General features: G+C 35.2%; 1 protein-coding gene across 1 annotated transcript; it reads right to left on the bottom strand.

The window, feature by feature from the left end:
• Nucleotides 1–296: 296 nt before the first annotated feature.
• On the bottom strand, nt 297–21,651 carry stpg2 (sperm-tail PG-rich repeat containing 2). Its single transcript, XM_051893971.1, has 14 exons — nt 20,185–21,651; nt 19,255–19,364; nt 19,028–19,177; nt 17,570–17,734; nt 16,467–16,582; nt 15,271–15,382; nt 14,584–14,685; nt 13,540–13,699; nt 11,536–11,708; nt 9,361–9,453; nt 6,086–6,254; nt 5,463–5,578; nt 4,061–4,207; nt 297–2,224 (listed from the first exon to the last, which is right to left on the bottom strand). The coding sequence occupies exons 1-13, from the start codon at nt 20,288–20,290 to the stop codon at nt 4,073–4,075; spliced, it is 1,707 nt and encodes a 568-aa protein (XP_051749931.1). The 5' UTR covers nt 20,291–21,651; the 3' UTR covers nt 297–2,224; nt 4,061–4,072.
• Nucleotide 21,652: the final 1 nt, after the last annotated feature.

Here is a 21,652-nt window from a genome sequence, read left to right on the forward strand (position 1 = left end):
TATCTTAATTATACACTATTTTTAGATTATAAAATGACTGTGTTAAAGGGCTGCATCGCCTACAGCAACAGTAAAAAATAACAACTACTATATAGCTATATTTATCTATACAGTGCAACAGTGCCCTTCCACTTTTTTCTGTGGCGTTGGTACTTTTCCATTCATTTTCCCCATAGGGATTTAAAAAACAAACAAACAAACCAACCAAATTAACCAGCTACGTGAATCACAACATTATAAATTTTGAATTGAAGCAAAAAATATTTGAAAATCAGACAAAGAAAGGTACAAGACTGTGTACTTAAAGGCTTTAATGAGAGAAATGGCGCTCTTTAGTCATTTTTTATCTATCTATCTATCTATCTATTTATTTATTTATTTTTTTTTTTACTTCATCAGAATGTTACAAAACTTGGTAAAGGTTTTGTCACTTGCAACTATGTGAACACACACACACACACACACACACACACATACAAAATCATGGACATGATTCGAAAAGGTTAAATGGTCCTGGGGGAAAAAAACAAACAAAAAAACACACACTAAAAACACACACAAAAATGATTGCATTGGAAATGAATAGGAGACAAATTTTCATCTAGTGGAAATTTTTGGTACTGCACCCAAACAAAATCTTACTGAAAGCTCATTTTTTGATCAAATTTGGAACATGACTTGTTTCAATTTATGGCATTGATTTTCTTGCAGATTTAGAGTAAAACATGTTTTGGAAAATATATACTTTATATAATTAATATAGTATTATTGTGCATTTTCCATAACAATAAACGTAAAATTCTGTAACTTTTTTCACGTTCACTTATTTAACTTTTTTTCAGCAATAGTCTGCCAAGTGTCTTCTTTAAAAAAGACCAAACTTAAGTCTGTGCTCCAAAGCATTCAAGATTTATAACAGTTTAAGTTGGAAATTTCATTTTTAGGTCTCAAAAAGTGAATAAATGCTCAATGCTCAAAAGGTGAATAAATGGATTATAACTACTGCATAAATATAAATTAGTTCCATTAAATCCCCTAAAAATACAAAATATTAAATAAAAAACATTATAAAAACTAAAATATAGTACATTCATTTCATTGAAATAATAATAATAAAAAATGGTCATTTTTGTCTGCCACGTGAGCAGCTCCAGAGGGTTAAAGATGTTGATTATACAGAAACAATATATTTTAAGTTTATTGCAAAATATGCATATATAAATACAAATATTTAAGTATTATGAGAGCGTAGGGAAACTGACTCTGTCATTTGCAGTGCTTCATCAGAGTGGGCGGAGCTAAAGAGTTCTTCTGGTGCAATTTACTCATTTCGATTCTCTGATTGGTGGAGATTTCTTTGCAGAATCATGGGTAATGTAGTTTTTTACCAGTTAAACACAGTTATTAATGTGAATGGATGGCTTCAACTAAAGCATTGCTGTACCATAGATTAATGACCTCATAAGTTATCATTAAAATCAATTCCACTATAGAGAAAATGAATGGGATTTTTACTTCTGGAACCGGAGTGCTGGTTCACACTATCCAACAGCCTGCACATCCTAGGTGATGTTAACCTAAAAGTTTTTTGATTAAAGATTACACCAAAATGTAATTCTCTGGAGTAACCTCCACAGATGAATCTTTCACAATAAGACCAGGAATGTGCATTAAGAAAGTAAATGGGTTCAATTTTGATTTCACATTGACTTTAAAACACTCTAACATCCGTAAACTCCACGAGACAAAAACACACGGGCGGCGAGAGAGCCGCCACAGTGATTTATCTGATTCAATTAGCTTGCAAATGTAAAACAAGTCAGTTCAATAAAGAGCTAAAACCTCTCTTTCTTCCGTTCGTTCTCTTCTTTGACGTCTCTCGCCCTTCTTCCCTCAACCTCCCCCCTCTCTGCTGAATAATGAGAGTGTGTAAATGCTTAATTAGATTAAAAGGGTGTGTATAACGATATCAAGATGTTGTGTGTGTGTGTGTACGTCAGATCTCTCTACATTAGCGCTGTGTTATTGTGGGCAGGGCTGAGAATTTATGATGCACAAAAACCCTGAAACATCAAACCCATTAAAGAATCCTGATTTATTCTCTGTGAGCACTGGGGAAATATATCACCCATAAAGAGGTGTGTGTGTGTGTGTGACAGGAACTCCTGGGAAGCATGTGTTTAAGAGGAGAGGCTTAGCCGAGGTCTTTTTGAAAGTGTGTGACCTGAAAAACAAATTAGAATACAGAAGGAAACCGTAAGACATGATATAGAAGAAAAATATTAAAATTGCATGCAAGGAAGACTGATCCAAATTTCCTAAAAATATTTAACAACCTGCCACTAAAAATGGGCATAAATTTCACATTAGAATACTTTTAGTATTCTTGTTTTAGTTTAGCATTACTGATATTTCACATTTTTCTTATTAATATTACTTTGTTTTACTTTTAATTTATTTTACTGTGTACAATGAGACACTTTGACACTAGATTTAGAGATTATTTATAAAATACAGTCTTCAATTTAATAATTACAAGACTTCTTTAAGTTTTAATTGGTTCAAATCATAGATTGCTACTTTTATTTTTATGTTAATTATATTAGTTTATTTTGTGCTAAAATGTAATAACTTCATTATGACTTACTTCGAAACAATTTTCACTGAGAAATTGCTAGTAAAGTAATTGCAAAGAAATGGCAAGTAACACATTTTAATTAAATGTGACATTTAGAAAGACTGAAATAGTATTTTTTTGTAAAACACAAAAACACAAATGGGATTTCTTTAATATCTCTATACAGCAATAAGATCAAATGGAGAGCAAAAGGAGAATTTTGCCCAAATAATGTTTTATGTTTTAGTTGCTAGACTTTCTCAACAACATTATACCTGTGATATCAAAGTCTGCAATCAACATTTGTCATCAAATTCTCCCAAAAGCAAATGATTTGTGCTTCCAACCACTTGCCGTTTACGGAGTGTCTATTTACACTAAGTGAAAATAGCGTCCCTTGTTGGCAAACACTATTTACACTAGCTCTGCCCACCAATGTGGTTGGGCCACTCAAGTTTTTAAAAAAGATGTGCAGAATTCAACACCTTCGGTGGCGCAGCAGTAGCGAGTAAGGTTCGCAGACTTGACTTTTAACACGATCGACGCAGGTTTGAATCCACCTTTTGCCGAGCTCACATTTATTTTCCATAAAAATGAAAAAAAAAAATGTTCTAAACGTGGACATAAACTGCGAACAAGTGTTTAATAATATTAAAAGTGTTAATTGGGTAGGGTTAGGCAGCATCCATTTAATAATTATAAGAAATATAATCATTTACACTATGATATTATTGCATCCTGTTAATGTACAAAAATACTGAGATGCAAATAGTATCTGCCAATATAAAGTATAGATAGCATCTAATTACTATTTACTCTTATTGCAAAGAACTGATACTTTCACATGGTGTAAATAGAATCTATCACTATTTTCACCTAGTGTAAATAGCATCTAATTGCTATTTACACTTAGTGCAAATGGCCGCTGCATTTAGTTTATGGCTTTACTCGTACACTATGTCAATGATCTCCTCCTGAACAACAAATGAACAATCTTTGAGCAACGGACATATTTTCAGGTGAGCTAATGCTTATACATTACAAAAAAGTAAAATTTATGCAGAAATGAAAATATGTCACACCAATAAAGCATGCTAAATTAAAAGCCAGATCTCCTGTTACTCATCATGCAGTGAGCAGACTCACATGCCATTAATGAGTCATCTAATTAGTGTTTGTAAATCAGAAAATACATTGAATGTTTTATTTGGTTTTAGGAGATGAATCAGCCATTCATAAGGAATATAATATCAGAGCTCATGCTGCTCATATGGAATATCTGTGTGTGTGTAACAGAGTGATTAGTTTTAATAAGACAGACTGGAGAGAGCCGTCTTTTCTCTTTACTGAGTGGAGTAGACCTCTGAAAACCTCAAGAAAGCCTCTATTACTGAAACTAAACCTCCATAATAAGTGTCAAATATAATGTGAGGGGTCACTGACCTTTGACCTGAGTTAGGCACTGCTGTGGGCAGGGGGTTTTCTCAAAGACTTGCGTGAAGATAAAGATCTCGTGCTGGACATCACAGGATCGTGGAGCGTCACATTGAAGGTGCCTTTCAGAACGGTGTCCATGATGACCGGACTCAACTACAACACACACACACACACACACACACACACACACACACAGAACATGGAAACATTCCTCAGAGATTTTGGTCCATATTGTCATAACAGCATCACACAGTTGCTGCAGATTTGTTGGCTGCACATCCAAGATGTGAATCTCCCGTTCCTCCACATCCCAGAGCTACTCTATTGGATTGAGATCTGGTGACTGTGGAGGACATTTGAGTCTAGTGAACTCACTGTCATGTTCAAAAAACTAGTTTGAGATGATCTGAGCTTTGTGACATGGTGTGTTATCCTGCTGGAAGTATCCATCAGAAGATGAGTACACTGTGGACATAAAGGGATGGACATGATCAGCAACAATACTCAGGTAGACTGTGGTGTTTAAGCAATGCTCAATTGGTACTAAAGGGCCCAAAGTGTGCCAAGAAAATCTCCCTCACACCATTACACCAGCAGCAGCCTGAACCGCTGATACAAGGCAGGATGGATCCATGCTTTCATGTTGTTTACAAATTCTGACCCTAACATCTGAATGTAGCAACAGAAATCGAGACTCATCTTCTATTGTCCAGTTTTGGTGAGCCCGTGTGAATTGTATCCTCAGTTTGCTGTTCTCAGCTGACAGGAGTGGCACCGGTGTGTCTTCTGCTGCTGTAGATCATCTGCTTCAAGGTTGGATGTGTTGTGTGTTCAGAGATGCTCTTCTGCAGATCTCGGTTGTAACAAGTTTATTTGAGTTACTGTTGCCTTTCTATCAGCTTGAACCAGTCTGGTTAGTCATTGTCACCCACAGAACTGCCGCTCACTGGATATTTTCTCTTTTTCAGACCATTCTCTGTAAACCCTAGAGATGGCTGAGTGTGAAAATCTCAGTAGATCAGCAGTTTCTGAAATACTCAGACCAGCCTGTCTGGCACCAACAACCATGCAACATGACACAAAGTCACTTAAATCACCTTTCTTCCCCATTCTGATGCTCAGTTTGAATTTCAGCAGATCATCTTGACTGTGTCTACATGCTTACATGCATTGAGTTGCTGTCATGTGATTGGGTGGTTAGATATTTGATTAACAAGCAGTGGAACAGGTGTACCTAATAAAGGGGCCGATATATATAAATAATAGAATATAATAGAATAATAGAAATGTTTAAAATATACAGGTATTTCTTAAATTATTTTTTAAATATATTTGTAACAATTAAGCAAGTAAAAATGTTTAATACAACCGCACATATACACGTTTTATAAATTAATGAGGTATATACCTCGTATGCTGTGGGTCCAGGGGTCGTGTCTTTAGGGCTTTTGAAGCGATCTTCCTTTGAGACAATCAGTGCAAGTTTAGAGCCAGACTTAACATCTGGACTATAATGAGTCGGACCTGCAAAACCACAAATAAGAAACAACTAGTTTAGCTGGAATACTTGACCATAACTCCCTAAAAACACTGTTTTCATGGAGCAAATTCTACCATTATGTTGGTAAAGCAAGTTCCTATGCCTACAATATTAGTCCCAACTTAAGGATGATTTAAACAACTTTTAAAGCAATGCTAAAGTATAGTACAACAACAAATATACAAGCTTTGCATTTCTGCTTTTAAACAAATTAAAAAGTCTCTAAAAAGTCAAGATATATATATATATATATATATATACACACACATACATATGAAAGACCAAACTAGATCTACAGAGTTTATTCATGTAATACTTCATATTAATTATTAATTAAGAAAGTAAGAAATTACTAATGTTGCTTCCTACTTTTGAATGTTTAGCCCCATAGACTTCCAATGTAAATTGTGTTGTTTATTTTTACAAACTGGACAGATAGTCGACAGCAGGCCGCAAATGCCGCCCATAGAGATCAAGTAAGCGTGAGTCACCTGGGATTTCAGGGTCGTAGTGGAGGAAGGCGGGGTCTCTGGGGGCGGCAGACAGGAAGCAGCTCTGTCGCTTGCGTGCTTTCTCGTTCCGTGGCTCGCTGTAGCGATGGAGACCGTGCGTCTTCTCGAAAGATTCGCTCACGTTATATGAGCCTGGCGGAGGAGTATCCTGCCAAGAGCAATCTAATATCTAACCACAGCATCATAAACATCATCTGCACAATGGATTTACAGCAGGTACAAATGAGCCAGAGGGTCTTATATGTGTGTGAGCTGTAGGAGTGTTATTGCAAACACAATTTTTGCTTGTTTTCACAAAATGAATGATGAGTCAAAATTATTTTAGTTGTGTTAACCGCCAGGATGCTACAGATGCTGTACATTGAAATTAAACTGTATAGAATCAATCTAATTTTTTAGACGTATTTATATATGTAACACTTGCATTTTGCAATACTAACCAGCTGTATGTGTAATTGTATTTGTAAATAGACATCAGAAAGAGAGACAAAAACATCTAGATGGGTAAATCTCACCAAACCTATCAGGAACAAGACTATTTTTAGGAAGATGTTTTGTATTGTGACATTATTGTCATGACAATTAAACACAAAATTCCAAATTCCCATTACTCCCTAGTGACCATATATATGTATAGCCATGTATAGTACAAATCCATTAATATATTTACTGGCATAGCGCTTGAGACTTACTGGAATAAATATTGTAATTAAACTTTATTTGGTATACTTCTTTATTCCACAATGCACATTTCTTAATATTATACCTAAAAAGTGTTTTAATATCACTATTAGTAAGGATTATATGATCAGATAATATCAGTCATTAAATACAAGATATTTAAAGTGTATCTAAAGTATACTTGCAATAGCTCCACTTTAGCACAATTAAATATACTTCAGTATATGTTTAGTTGGACCTCAGCTCTACTTCCGATATCTAAAGTGAATTTTTAGTAGTACAAAATTAATTGTTTCAATTTAGCAGACTTTAAGTATATCAATTTACTATACCAAAAGTACAATTGCAGGGTATTTATATTAAGTACATAAACATGTAAATGTATTTGTAGTATACTTGGCATAAGATAATAGTATTTCAAATATATGTTGGCATATTTATTTTTTATTAGGGCTGCCATGCAAAAAAAGATACAGTACATTATTTACATTCTACAATATTTATACATCTTTATTGGTTAAATTTAATTTAAGAAATAACCATAAATTGAAATCTATTAATAATAAAAAAAAAAAAACCTTTTATTTGTATAGATTCTTTCATACATACAGTAAAATGTAGCCCAAAGTTCTTCACGTGTAATAATAATTCAATACAGTGAAAAAACAGTCCATTACCCTGTTGCAAACCTTTTCAGTTTCAGTTTACTTTTTAAAGTCCTTCCTTCAACTATTATAAAACAAATTATTATATATAAAATTAAACAATGTTTAAATCATCAGTAATAATGACAATTACAAAAAAAAACAAAAAATAAAAACAGATGCATCATGGTAATTTAGTGAAAATGTCATGAAAATAACGTCACAATGCAAAACATCATAATGGTGCTAAAATTAAGCTTTATTTTCGACATGTGACATAAGTTTTATTTCTTTCTTTTGATTTTGGGTTGAAATGTGATTTGGTGAGATTCCTGCAGACGGCTGTGTGTATTGTGTGTTATTTGTGAAGGAGCAGACGTGTCTAATAAAGAAGCGGAGCAGACGTGAGGCGAGGTGCTGAGCTCATAATAAACTATTTGCAGCATCTGCATCAGAGCGTCTGACTCAAACACTCTCTATGATACATGCTCTCCACATACGGACACTTCTGCATTCTCATATCTTGCAAAGTATAATTACTGATTTTAGATATGGACAGGATTTAATCTAAACTCTCCATGGAGTGAAACAAATATCAGGGCTTTCCCATTGAATTCAAGCTTATACAAATGCACACTAAAAACCTGAATTTCTAGAACAGTCTTTGTTTGACTCTGAATACTGAGCTGATAATTCCTGTCATTACACATCATGGAGCTAAAATGCCCTGAGACTGAGCTGAGACTCCTCCGACTTTGCTCTTTCACAGCTCAAAACAAGTTTAATTTTTAAGGACTACAACAAACGGCTGGTAGGGACTACAACGAGCTTCTTCCCGGGTTGGTGACATCACTAACACTAAATTTACATAAACCCCGCCCCCGAGAACACGCAACAAAGGGGGTGAGGCCATGTTGGGCTGCTTTAGAGAAGAGGAAGAGTTGTTATAGTAGAGTGTTGTTAATAATTAATAATAATTCCTTACATTTATATAGCGCTTCTCTGGGTACACAAAGCGCTTTACATACGGAAGGGGGAACCTCCTCAACCACCACCAATGTGCAGCATCCACCTGGATGATGCGACGGCAGCCATGTTGCGCCAGAACGCCCATCACACACCAGCTTATTGGTGGAGAGGAGACAGAGTGATGAAGCCAATCAGTATATGGGGATGATTAGGAGGCCATGATGGACAGAGGCCAATGTTGCCATGCCATCATTTTACGCCGGACTGTTTCACAAACGAGGGTCAATTCAACACTGGATTTGCACAAAAGATTAACATGACGGCACATGCTAGTCGATGAGTTCAATCAACTCCACAGCAACTACATAAATTTATCCACTAAACATTCAGAAACATCCAGTTTCATTCTAAAAGTTGTAATTTCTTCCTGAATCTCTCCATCAGTGTCCGACTCCGGTTTGAACAATGTAAGGCTGAACACCGTTACTGACAATCCTCATTTTGGCTGCGTGAGATTCTCCAGCTTTGTTGTTTTTGAGCAACCAAAGCGCAAGCTGTTAGAGCTCCGCCCTCTTCTGGAAAGGGGGCCGGGAGCAGCAGCTCATTTGCATTTAAAGGGACGCACACAAAAACAGCGTGTTTTTGCTCACTCCCAAATGGGGCAAATTTGACAAGCTATAATAAATGATCTGTGGGGTATTTTGAGCTGAAACTTCACAGACACATTCTGGGGACACCAGAGACTTATATTACATCTTGTAAAAGGGGCAGTATAGGGGCATTATATTTTATTATCTAGGCAAATCCGAGCACAGTGTGAGACGATGAGATTCTTCTCTTCTGATATGTTAGAGGAGACACATGTGGAAAAAACACTTGAGATATTAAAGAGATCTCAGTTGTGATTTTTCTTCCTAGTGACAGTCTAAAGATGAAATCTGAGTGTTGCGTGTGTCTTACTTTGGCGAACAGTGAACCCACAAGTCTGTCGGAGGCAGATTTAAAAGCAGCTGTACTCTGTTTCTTATATGACGCTTCATTTGTCTTCTCCACCTGCAGCAAACACAAAAGAAAGACAATATACAATATTAATATTACCTCTTTGGAATACTTTATTCTGACTGGTCAATCACAGCAATCTGCAGTCAAATACTGATGTGTAATGACTGATTCATGATATTCAAATAATTACTTAAATTTGGGCCTGTTCTTCTCATAATTAGAATATAGTACACAAGAACACACTAGCTGTATGAAAGCCACTGATCACATTCTACTGTCAATGTATGAAAAAAAGCAGGTTAGAAATTCTACAAAACATCTCTTCACAGAAGAAAATGAATTATATAAGTTTAAAACAACATGAAGGTGAATAAATGATTTTTGTGTGAACTATTTCTTTTAATTATGTGCTGGTGTAGTTTCAGCAGCTCAGAGGAGCCTGTGTGGTCTCTGTTGACAGAAAAAAGGGAAAAAAAACTCCTCTCTGGTTCTACTTGTAATGAAAAATCATAATCTCCGCTATCGTGAAGCTAGAGATAAGATGCACCAGGTCCTCATCTCAGACTGCAGGTTATGTTCAGAATGAAATACTAGCCTTTTACACAATATATACTGTATACAGCTTACTATTTTTTATAAAACTTCACTAAATTGAAATGAAACTAAAGTGGTTATTTTGCCGGTGTAGTCCATTGTTGTGTAAAAATGGCATTTGACATCATAATGAATCAAGAAGGAAATTTGTGGTTGCTATTACATTTGTCAATTGTAATCAAGTGCATTGCATTGTTTGCATAGTGCACATTTTGGCAAATGCAGTAAGTCATCTGCATGCGCATATTGCACTTAATGTACGCTATTGTTCAGTAAGATATTTTTAAAGAAATTAATACTTATTAATATTATTCAGCATGGATGCATTCAGTTGATCAAAAGTGACAGTAAAGACATTTATAATGTTACAAAAGATTTCTATTTCAAATAAATGCTGTTCTTTTGAACTTTCTATTCATTAAAGTTTCAAAGAAAACGCATCACGGTTTCCACAAAAATATAAAGCAGCACAATGGTTTTCAACATTGATAATAATCAGAAATGTTTCTTGAGCCGCAAATCGTCATATTAGAATGATTTCTGAAGGATCATGTGACACTGAAGACTGGAGTAATGATGCTGAAAATTCAGCTTTGATCACAAGAATAAATTACATTTTACAATATATTCACATAGAAAACAGTTATTTTGAATTGTAATAATATTTCACAATATTACTGTTTTAACTGTATTTTTGATCAAATAAATGCAGCCTTAGTGACAGACTTCTTTCAAAAACATTAAAAAGTGAGCAGCGAAAGTCTCAGTGAATCTCGAGGTCCAGTAGGACACATTCACTGCTCATATCTATGCAGGAAGGGACCATGTACAAGGAACAGAAGAAGAGGAGCATCCATAAAAGATCTCCACTGTGGACAGTTTGGTTCAGGAAGCAGGCCAACTGGACACTCACACTGGAAATAATGGACGTTTTCAATAAAAAACCCCAGCAGATCCCAATGTCCCAAGTTTTCTGTGAAATACTTCACAAGGAGGGAGGGATTTGCCAGCTACATACTGTTATAAATTTGAATCTGTTATTCTGACAAATATGTACCATGGTAACCACAGTTTGCCAAAAGACCAGTGTAAGTGTGTATGCTTTTGCCTGTTTTAACATCCACCAGGCAAATGTCTGATCACTTAAAAGCACACTTCTCCTCAACAAGCAATTCAAGGTTGCATTTACATCTGTAGCATGAATGATTAATACGTCATTCAAATACCTTATCCTGAGTATGAGTAACAGTAATTAATGGTGTTTGCCATGAAATGCGAAACTGCAGCATTTTGGCTGAAACTATGGTTTCCATGGTAAATTTTGAAAAAAATAGGTTCTAGGTTGTAGACTCCAGGCAAAACTGACATTTAGTGAATGCTGAAAAATATTTAGTTCAAGGGGATTTATGGAAGATTTATTCGATTCATTGGATGAAGCCCTCTGAAAAGCCTGAATAAGCTCCCAAGGGCGCTGGCAGATTAGTGTACAATAGACAATAGACAATGAGGGCACACTTTCTGGGTTGAAGAACTGCTCACCTTGTACTGAGCCGGCCCCGGGGTGCTCATTTCCTCTTTGCTGGGGAGAAAAAGCCGGCGTGGTGCAACAGAGCCAAAGGCGCCCTTCCTTGCGCCCTTCCTTCCTTTCTGAGAGGCTTTCTTCAAACTCTCCTGAGCCAGGCCATAGTCAAACACGTTATAGGCACCAGGACCTAGCAAATACAGCACATCCTGGTTTTGCAGAGTTCCTGGATCAACAGGATTTTGTTGATCCTGGAACAACATTCCTGTCCAAAAATGTAATGCTAACCATATATCCCCACCCCTAAACCTAACCCTACCCATAAGTTATCCCTAAAATCAGAGTGAAATGACAGGTGAATAGCACTGATGTAGAAGCACCTAACCCTGGTTTTAAGCCTAAACTTGACAGAAACTGTAAACTTGTCCCTCAAATCTGATTGGTTGATTGGAAAGTTGTTCCAGGATCAACAAAGATGTTGATCCAGGAACATGTTGCATTTGGTGAAATCAGGTTCTGCAGCAAATACATGCATGAGTAAGACATTTAGTTACTATTGTTGTACTACTAACTAGGTCCGTTTTATATTGATAATTGTGGCTTTGCCTAATTTACATACACTACCATTCAAAAGTTTGGGATCGGTAAAATGTTTTTTGAAAGAAGTCTCTTCTGCTCACCAAGGCTGCATTTATTTGATCAGAAATACAGTAAAAAACTGTAATATTGTGAAATATTATTGCAATTTAAAATAACGGTTTTCTATTTGAATAAATATTAAAATATAACTTATTTCTATGATGTCAAAGTTTAATTTTTAGCATCATTACTCCAGTCTTCAGTGTCACATGATCCTTCAGAAATCATTCTAATATGCTGATTTGTTGCTCAAGAAACATTTTTTATTATAAAACAGTTGTGCAGATTTTTTTAGACAAAACGTTAATTTTTAAAAAAAAATTTCATGAATACAAAGTTCAAAAGAAAATAATTTATTTGAAATAGAAATCTTGTGTTACATTATAAATGTCTACACTGTCACTTTTGATCAATTTAATGCATCCTTGCTGAATAAAAATAATTTCTTTAAAAAAATTCTTACTGATTTAATGGTAGTATACTTATGTGGTCCATGTGATTTACAACAGTAATAATAGAAGTATGCCAGGAGTGGGAAGTACTACACTGAAATATTTTTTTTTTTTTTATATAATATTTATATGTTAGGATCAATATACTAAAATATTTCAACCTGCTAAAATTTAAGTTTAATTGCTGCCTTAAAAATAGTTCATTGCACTTCGACCACTTTGCATGTTAAGACTGATAAAGAAAACTGATTTGACACTCTGAAGACACTTTGAATTTATAACAAAAAAATGAAAACGTAAATTAACTGGTTTTAGTCAAGTCAAATATTATTTAATATTGCAGTTTACCACTTTTTACAGTGTAGTTTTTTGCACTTCTGTCTCTTATTTGATAAAGTTTGCATCATAATTCTGTACTTTCCTGTTTATTATTCGAAGCAGCTTTGAAACAATTTCTTTTGTATAAAGCACTATAAAAATAAATGTGACTTGACATTGACTTTAATTACTGCTAAAGAAAATTGAAACTCTTCAATGGAAGGCAAAATAGTGTTTTAAGACCACCTTGACGTAAAATAGTACACCATCCGGGCACCTCTGGCATACTATTTTCAACGTGCTATGATTCGTCATGCACTAATTATACTCTTGCACACTATTTAGGACAGACAGTATGCAAATTAAAATGCATCTTGAGAGTCTTAAAGTGGCACAGAATCTGATTGGTTGGTTGTTTTGAGAGTGATTTGAAATCTGATTGGCTGCTGTTGTAAAGCATTTATGTAGTAGTATGAAATCTATCTTTGCCAACCTCATGTTTGTCCCTCTAGCAAGCACAGTCCAAATCTGACCTCAGACTGCACTTCACAGATACAAGACATTCTGCATTCAGAATGTGGCCCAGATTCACATTCACACAGAAAAACACACCTGGCGTAGCTTTCGATTTGTTTTCTGGCAGGAAGCGTACAGCTGTCAAGCCAAACGGATTCTTCTTCACCCCTCTGCCTTTCTTCAGGATCTCCAGAGCACAGCGTGGGTCATCGTACGCACCTACAGGAGGCGTTTCATCCTTGACTGGACTGAACCGCTGCAAGAACCAGCACAATACTGAGATCAGGCATCATTCACAACCTGTTTTACTTCTTTGACTCAATTACATTTTACTAAAAGATTATGCTAAAAGACTATAATGTGCCCTGATGAATTGTACACAAGACCAGAAACCTGTATTAGGCAAGTAAATAAAGTCCATTTTGATTTCATGTGACTACTCCAGAGCAGCTGTTATTAGCACTTATTACACGGCTCTCTGAAATGCTCGATTCTGATTGGTCAGAAACAACATTCTGAGGTCAGTTATTCCTGCGGACATGCTGGTGGCATCTTGTGCTGCAGTTATCAACTGTATTTACTGTAAAAGGAGGAGGACTTCAGTATTAATAGTAGGTCTATGGTAATATTGTTGAAGTGTTTGTTTTGTTGCTAGAATGAAATACAATAGATTATAAGATAATAAACAAGTATAGCTTTTAAAACGGCTTCTTCTCAAATCAATATTTCATGTCCCTGTCATAATTTATTTGGTGAAAAGCTGTGAAAGTGATACCACATGGTACATTTTCCCTTAAATGTCCATCTTGTTTGAACTTGTTCATTCAACTAGACTCAAAGCTGCTTACTAGGAACTGTTTTTCTTTGTGGAAGCTTTGCGTTTAGTAAGCTAATAAAATATTTCAACTCAAATCCAAATTTTTGTCTAATTATTTACTTATGTGACAAGTAGCCGTGTAATAAGCAGGATAATGTACATCCGGACGGATGTTATCATAAAAAAAACCTTCAATACAAGGGCCCTTCACTTCACGTCAGGGTGCTGATCACCCTGTCTGAGTTTATTTTGCGATAACATCAGGCTGGAGGTACGTTATCCCTTATGTATGAATGTCCAAAAATAAAGCAGAGTGTTGTTGCCTGAGCTTGAGACAGAAAGGGTGGGCTCAACACAGGACCATGTGGGTTACTGGACGTCGCAAACTGACTCTTTATGTGGTACTGCCCTGGACCCGGGACACCCTATAAATACACACACACACACACATACACAAAGATGCACACATAAGAAAACAGAAAAAAGCATTCATGAAGAAATGCATCTAACCTTGAGCTCAAGTCTTGTTGCAATAGTGCCCTCTACAGGCTAAACACAGCTTCTACATGTCAAATCTACACACTTTGGTGTGTTAGGACAGAGGTTTTCAATTTTTTAGATGCCACGGACCCCTAAATACAATCATCCTCATGTGAGGGACCCCATCTTAAATTTTTAAATACATCTATTTTTTTTATAAACACCCAATTTATACACTAAAAATGAATATTATAAACTCTAAAAGTTTTAAAAATTAGTTTCAATTTTTAATCTAGTCTTATAATTTTAATGTTATTTATTCATTTATTTATTTTAAGCCAATGTATTTATTTACTTATTTATTTTAATCTTATTATTTATTTATATTTTTTTTTTTACAATAGCGTTAATTTACATTTAGCTTTAATTTGCAGCTTTAGTCTTAAAAAATTGTCCAGAACAAGTGATCCAAAAATAGCTAAATGTATAGAACAGAGACTAAAGACAAAATTATATTATGAGGTTTTAACCTTCTTCTCCTCCTGCAGAGCCACCAGCTCATGGTATCGAGGGATGACCAGCTCTGAACGGCCTCTTTGCTCTCGCACGAGATTCACATTCTCATAGTGGACCGTGTTATCCCTGGTACACAAACACACACAGGGATGCACAAAATTAATTTTTCAAAAAACACTATAGTTCTGCAAGGATGATGTAATTTTGTAGGCCAAAACCTAGAAACGAGTTAGCATTTTAACACTTACAGTTCCATTAGCCTGAAGTTAATGTTTTTTTTTTAATGGGTTTTTTGTCAAATGCCTGGAAAAAAGGTCTGTGGTGAACACAAGCTCAAGATATTTTCACTTTTTATTCAATGACATAAAATACATCAGTAATTATGATTTTTTTTTTTTAAGTTTTTACTTATCTTGAAAAAGGCAGTTTCTAACAAATGTCTAAATGGGACAACAGAGGTTGTCGAGGACATTAAACATCATCACAACGAACAGGAAAACTCATCTACTCGCTAGTCGCTTTCACAACCTCATAAATGCCATAATCACACTCTTCCAAACAATTATAACTCAAACTTTCAGGGAAAATATTTTTTAAATAAAGAGTTAGAGAAGCTTAGTGAAGTTATGCGACCGTGGTGTAGTTTGATTATAGCCTATGTTTAGCTTTTAACTTCTAGGCTTCAAAATTCATAAAAAGTGTATTTGTGAAGATTATCATGATGGACAATATGTGTATGAATCATAAACTTTTGTTGGTCACAGAGCTTTTTTTCTGCAATAATCCAAAAGCCAGTTGAACAGTCTTATTGGGTTTTTGTTGAGGGAACCAGGGTGACTTTCAGGTTGACCTACAAAAAAATGTCATCACTGCCTCAAACAAAACAATCCAGTGATTAGTTCTTCCTCAGAAAGCTTATTATATCAACCCAGTGCCATTTAAATGTGACTTACACCCATAATTTGCAGAAAAGTCAGTCGAGCAGATTACATTTTAATAAATCAAGGAAGTGCTTTGGAGTTTTGTGTGCAGTATGCATCAGACGGTCAGTGAACAGACTGTGTGTGTGTCTGAGGCTGAGACCATGTGAAATTTATTCTGAAGCATCTACATATGACAAACAAGGTCCAGATGCTTCAGAATAAATTTTGCAAGACAATGCAAATGATGTTGTGTTGCAGCTGAGAACATATGCATCAATCAAACTCACTCCTGTATTTCATACTGTCCTGGTCCAGGTCCGTCTCCACCCTTTACCTGCTCTCTCCGGCCTGACATCTTCCCAAACTGTACACCTTTATACTTCTGAGAGGACGACAGCTCCTCCTGCAAAACATCAAAAACAGATATATATATAAAAAATTTCATTTCAATCATTTCACATTGACTATTTTGCACTGTATTGTGCCTGAGGTCAAATATCAGTTCAAAATTATTAGCATTTTCACTGTACATAATACAGATTTATGTTTTGGTCACATGTCATAGAGCATACTTTAACATTCAAAGTCTGTTTGTTGAAACTAAACTATATATATATATATATATATATATATATATATATATATATATATATAAATCAGCCATAACATTGGCTATTAGTCATACTAAATGTATAATATGTATCAGCTAAATTTCCAATATCATTGATATGCACTGATAATGAAACCTTGATAAAACTTGTTGATGAACCTCAGCTGCATGTGTCACGTACACTATGGCTCACTAGGTCTTGAAACAGAGCCGATCAGTGAACTTCAGTGAAACAACATAAAATGCTACAAAAGTGTAGAATATGACCATTTTAATTTAGAAAAACACATAAAAATGGGCAGAATATGTGTAATCAACGAGTAAACCCTGACAAGAGAAAGAAACAGAGATGCACCATGACGGATGGCCCTGCGCTTTGATAAAGAGTTCTTCCCCCTCTAGGGGAAGTTGGCAGCTCAATGGCCAATGAAAGATGATTTGATTAAAGCTGAGTCCAGCATCTGCTGCATTATTGTAAGTGAATATTGAAATATAACGTAAAGAATAATTACCCAGGGTTTTCGGTCCTGACAGTAAAATGGATGAGTGCTGCGCTTTGTGACTTTTTAAAATAATGCAGCGATCATTAGTAATGGAAATAGCCTCGGCACTAATGATGCAGAGCGGAGGGGCATTAGACGGTCTTCTGTTAATGGACACATCTGACCTCACACACACACACACTAACTCAAGCATGCACACTCAAACCGCTCCATTAGACCTGTATCTTTTTCACTGAGTGCACATCCATTTACACATACTGCTCGAAAACTGTCTGACCGTTACGGGGTTGTAGAAGGCCGGGCCGAGGGTCTGGTCTCTGGTGGGGGGTTTGTGTCTGTGTAGGACACCTTGAGCATCCTCTTCATATCCGAACGCCTGACCGGGAGACGGGATGGATGGAGCATCAGGATTCAGCAGCATCTTCACCACTTTAAAAACGGCCTGCAGGATTCATAAAGACATTTACTCAAATAACAAATCAGAGCAGTAACAGAGATTCATTACAGCTGCAGGGGATCAATGTTGGAAACAGTTGTGCTGCTTAATATTTTTTATAACCTGTGATACTTTTTTTCAGGATTCCTTGATGAATAAATAGTTAAAAAAAAGAACAGCATTTACTTAAAATAGAAATCTTTTGTAATAATATACACTACCGTTCAAAAGTTTGGGGTCAGTAAACTTTTTTCTTTCTTTTTTTGAAAGAAATTAATACTTTTATTCAGCAAGGATGTGTTACACTGATAAAAAGTGATAGTAAAGATTTTTATTGTTAGAAAAGATTTCTATTTTGAATAAATGCTGTTCTTTTTTAACTTTTTAGTCATCAATGAATCCTGAAAAAAGTAGCACAGGTTAAAATAAAATATTAAAGGGTTAGTTCACCCAAAAATGAAATTTCTGTCATTAATTAATACTGTATGAGAATGACAGGGGAGAGACGAATTTGTTGAATAAAGTTGTTATTTTTGTTTTGTTTTTGCACACAAAAAGTATTCTCGTTGCTTCATAACATTAAGGTTGAACCACTGCAGTCTCATGGACTATTTTAACAATGTCTTACTTTTCTGGACCTTGAATGACGGTAATTTCGTGGCTTTCAATGGAGGATTAAAAAAACCTCTCGGATTTCATCAAAATATCTTAATTTGTGTTCTGAAGATGAACGAAGGTCTTACGGGTGTGGAATGGCATGAGGGTGAGTAATTAATGACAGCAATTTCATTTTTGGGTGAACTAAACCTTTAAGCAGCACAACTGTTTTCAGCTTTGATAATAACTTAGTATCATATTAGCATATTAGAATGATTTCTGAAGGATCATGTGACACTGAAGACTGGAGTAATGATGCTGATGAAAATTCAGCTTTGCATCACAGAAATAAATTATATTTTAAAGTATATTAAAATAGAAAACCATTATTTTAAATTGTAATAATATTTCACAATATTACTGTTTTTTCTGTATTTTTGAACAAATCAATTCAGGCTTGATGAGCAGAAGAGACTTCTTTCAAAAACATTAAAAAGATGCAATGATCCTACAAACAAGCTTTATTATCTTTATGCAAAATATTACTCGTTATATTTATCTTTTGATTTTAGGTTGAAATATTACTTATTTCTTTGTGAGATTCACCTTTTTCAAATTTGTTTTGCCTTAATAACAACACTTTATATGATTTATATAATGCATAACAATAAAACTAAATTATAATCCAAACTAATGTCTCACCTTCACACTCTTCTCTGGATTGGTTGTTCTTTTCTCTGAAGGTGAAACATTGTTCGTAACATTGTACGCTCCCGGCCCCGGCACATCTGACACCACGTCATCAAACCGCCTGGATCGATTCTGCAGACTGTTTCCTCCCAGAATATGATTCTGCAATATTCCAGTAATTTTGCACTTGTCACTGACATGTTAACTGATTGCACAGTGATGTTAAAACCATAACGTACCCTGGTAATGTCACTGTTATACTGTCCTGGTCCAGGAGAGAGGAGACCACTGCCCAACCCCAGGAACCCAGACTCTCTACTGGACAGCGAGAGGAACGGGGCATACGAATCTGCAGAAATGCATCAACAATTACTCTTTCAAATAATAATAACTATTATTATTATATTAGTATTAATACAAATACAATAGCCTAGTTGATTGATTACAGGTGCCTAAACTATTAAAATAGAGATTCAAATAATAACTAAAAAGAGTTGCACAACCCTAATGCCATATGAGAAACTTTTATTTATTCTCTAATCTAGTTCTTTAGAAAACTTTAAATTAAACAACATACTGGTCTGAATAAACCTAATTTAACATCAAGAACTATAGCAACCCAAGAAAACTATACAGAGAAATGGTTGTTGGTAAGAAGAGATGTCTGCAAAAAAAAAACATTGAATAACCTTTTATGTAATATGCTTCTTGGTAAGGTTTAGAACTGCCTCACGAAAATTAACCATGGTTTTATTATAGTAAAAGTGTAGTAACAACGTTTTTTTTCTTATTACCATTTGTATAAACACAGTTTTACTACAAATACCATGTTAAACTATGGTTAGTGTAGCAAAGCTATGGTTAATTTGTGGTTACCATGGTTTAACTACAATAACAATAGTTTTTGAGTTTTATTTGTATTAAAACTATGGTCAATTTTAGGGCCAGTTGCATAAACTCAGCCACTATGTTAAGACCAACTAGCAGTTAACCAAAGGGTTCATTTCCATCTCGCTTTTCCAGTTCAATTTTTTTTTACCAATCTACCTTTTTATGTAACTGTCCTTAAAAAGTTATGAGCAAAATTTAGATGACTAACTTTCAAGATTAGACGGCCACTGGTCTTAGGCTTTAAAAAAATGAAAATTTCATGTTAAAATGAAACTTACTGTATTTGCCGCTCAGAGACCTGCTGATATTATAAGATCCTGGTCCAATTTCAGTCGTGGTGCCGCTTAATGTCAAATGTGTGAACCTGGGAGCTCGATCATACATGTTGATTAATTATTTATATTGTACATTGATGAAACGTGTTTAATTAACTAATGTAACATTATGAGAGCAGTGAAGTGTCTTTCAGTCACTTCACAAACTCCAGTCACTGGAGCGCGTCGCGGCGTTGCCTGGACGCCAATTACGAATACGTTGATGTTCATGAATATTAATTAGGTAAAGGAGACGTGCTTCGTAAACTTCCTGAAGCTGCCAGTCACTTTCTTAAGCTACTTAATATTCATGAGTTAATCCGTCGCCTGGTCACTGTAACGCGGAAAAACACAAAACTAGGCCAATGTAGAGAGTTGACTCAATTTAATAAAATAAATTATATACACACACACACACACACACACACACACACACACACACACACACGACTGCTAAATGAATTTAGCAGTCGTTTTTATCCAAAGCGACCTACAAACAAATGGGAAAAAACAGAATTAATTTATAAGGAGCCAACAATATTATCCGCGTCACGATATTTAATTTCAATAAAAAAAAAAATCCTAGAAAAGCTTAAAGCAAAAGGGAAATTACAAAACTAGAAAAAAAAATACATTTTATTTTTTTATTTGTAAAGTGCTGTTAATTTATGGTTATAGTTGCTATAAAGTGTTTTACTGCCCCTAAAAAAATTGAAATTAAACGTTTTGGCTGTTAAAACGAAAACATTTTGGCAGTTCATCCGCGCCGGCATGTGGCGCTGTTCACTAGCCTGCGCGAGGATCCCCGAAGAACCGTAAACAAAGAGCTCCAGGCGGCGTCCGAAATCGCATACTCTCGAGTAGGTATTCTATTTCATTTCAATCAGTACTTACTTAACAAGCACTTAAATAGTACGTACTATATAGCCTGAAAGAGTGATATTGACGTTATCACGAGGCGCATGAGCGACGGGTTTGTAAATACCTTGATATTGATGAAACTTGCGCATTTTGTGGTCTTGTTGAAAAAAACAGCTGCCCATTTATTTTGTGATTGTAGTATAACCAATACATTTTGGGCTGATTTATGCTCTTATATCTTTAACCCTACTAATGTGACCCACAGTTTTATCCTTTAAAGACATTATTTCTTTTAATCACGAAAACCCAAAATCGTTATCTCCTGAATATGTCGTTATTTTTTTTAATTTTATATGCAAAATTTTTCATACACAAGCAAAAGTGGCTTAAATCTCCTTTATTCCTCTTTTTCTTTAATTTAAGTCGCGTTTCATCCCTCAGGCTTATAAAAAAATTTCTGATACATTATGATGAATTATTCAAAGCTATTTAACCTTGTCATTGTGCTTTTTTTAGTGTATATATAATCTCATACTTTGAGTGAAATCTTTAGTTTTAGCAGATGCACCTA

Source organism: Ctenopharyngodon idella, chromosome 5, assembly GCF_019924925.1.
Source record: "Ctenopharyngodon idella isolate HZGC_01 chromosome 5, HZGC01, whole genome shotgun sequence".
Lineage (NCBI taxonomy): Eukaryota > Metazoa > Chordata > Actinopteri > Cypriniformes > Xenocyprididae > Ctenopharyngodon > Ctenopharyngodon idella.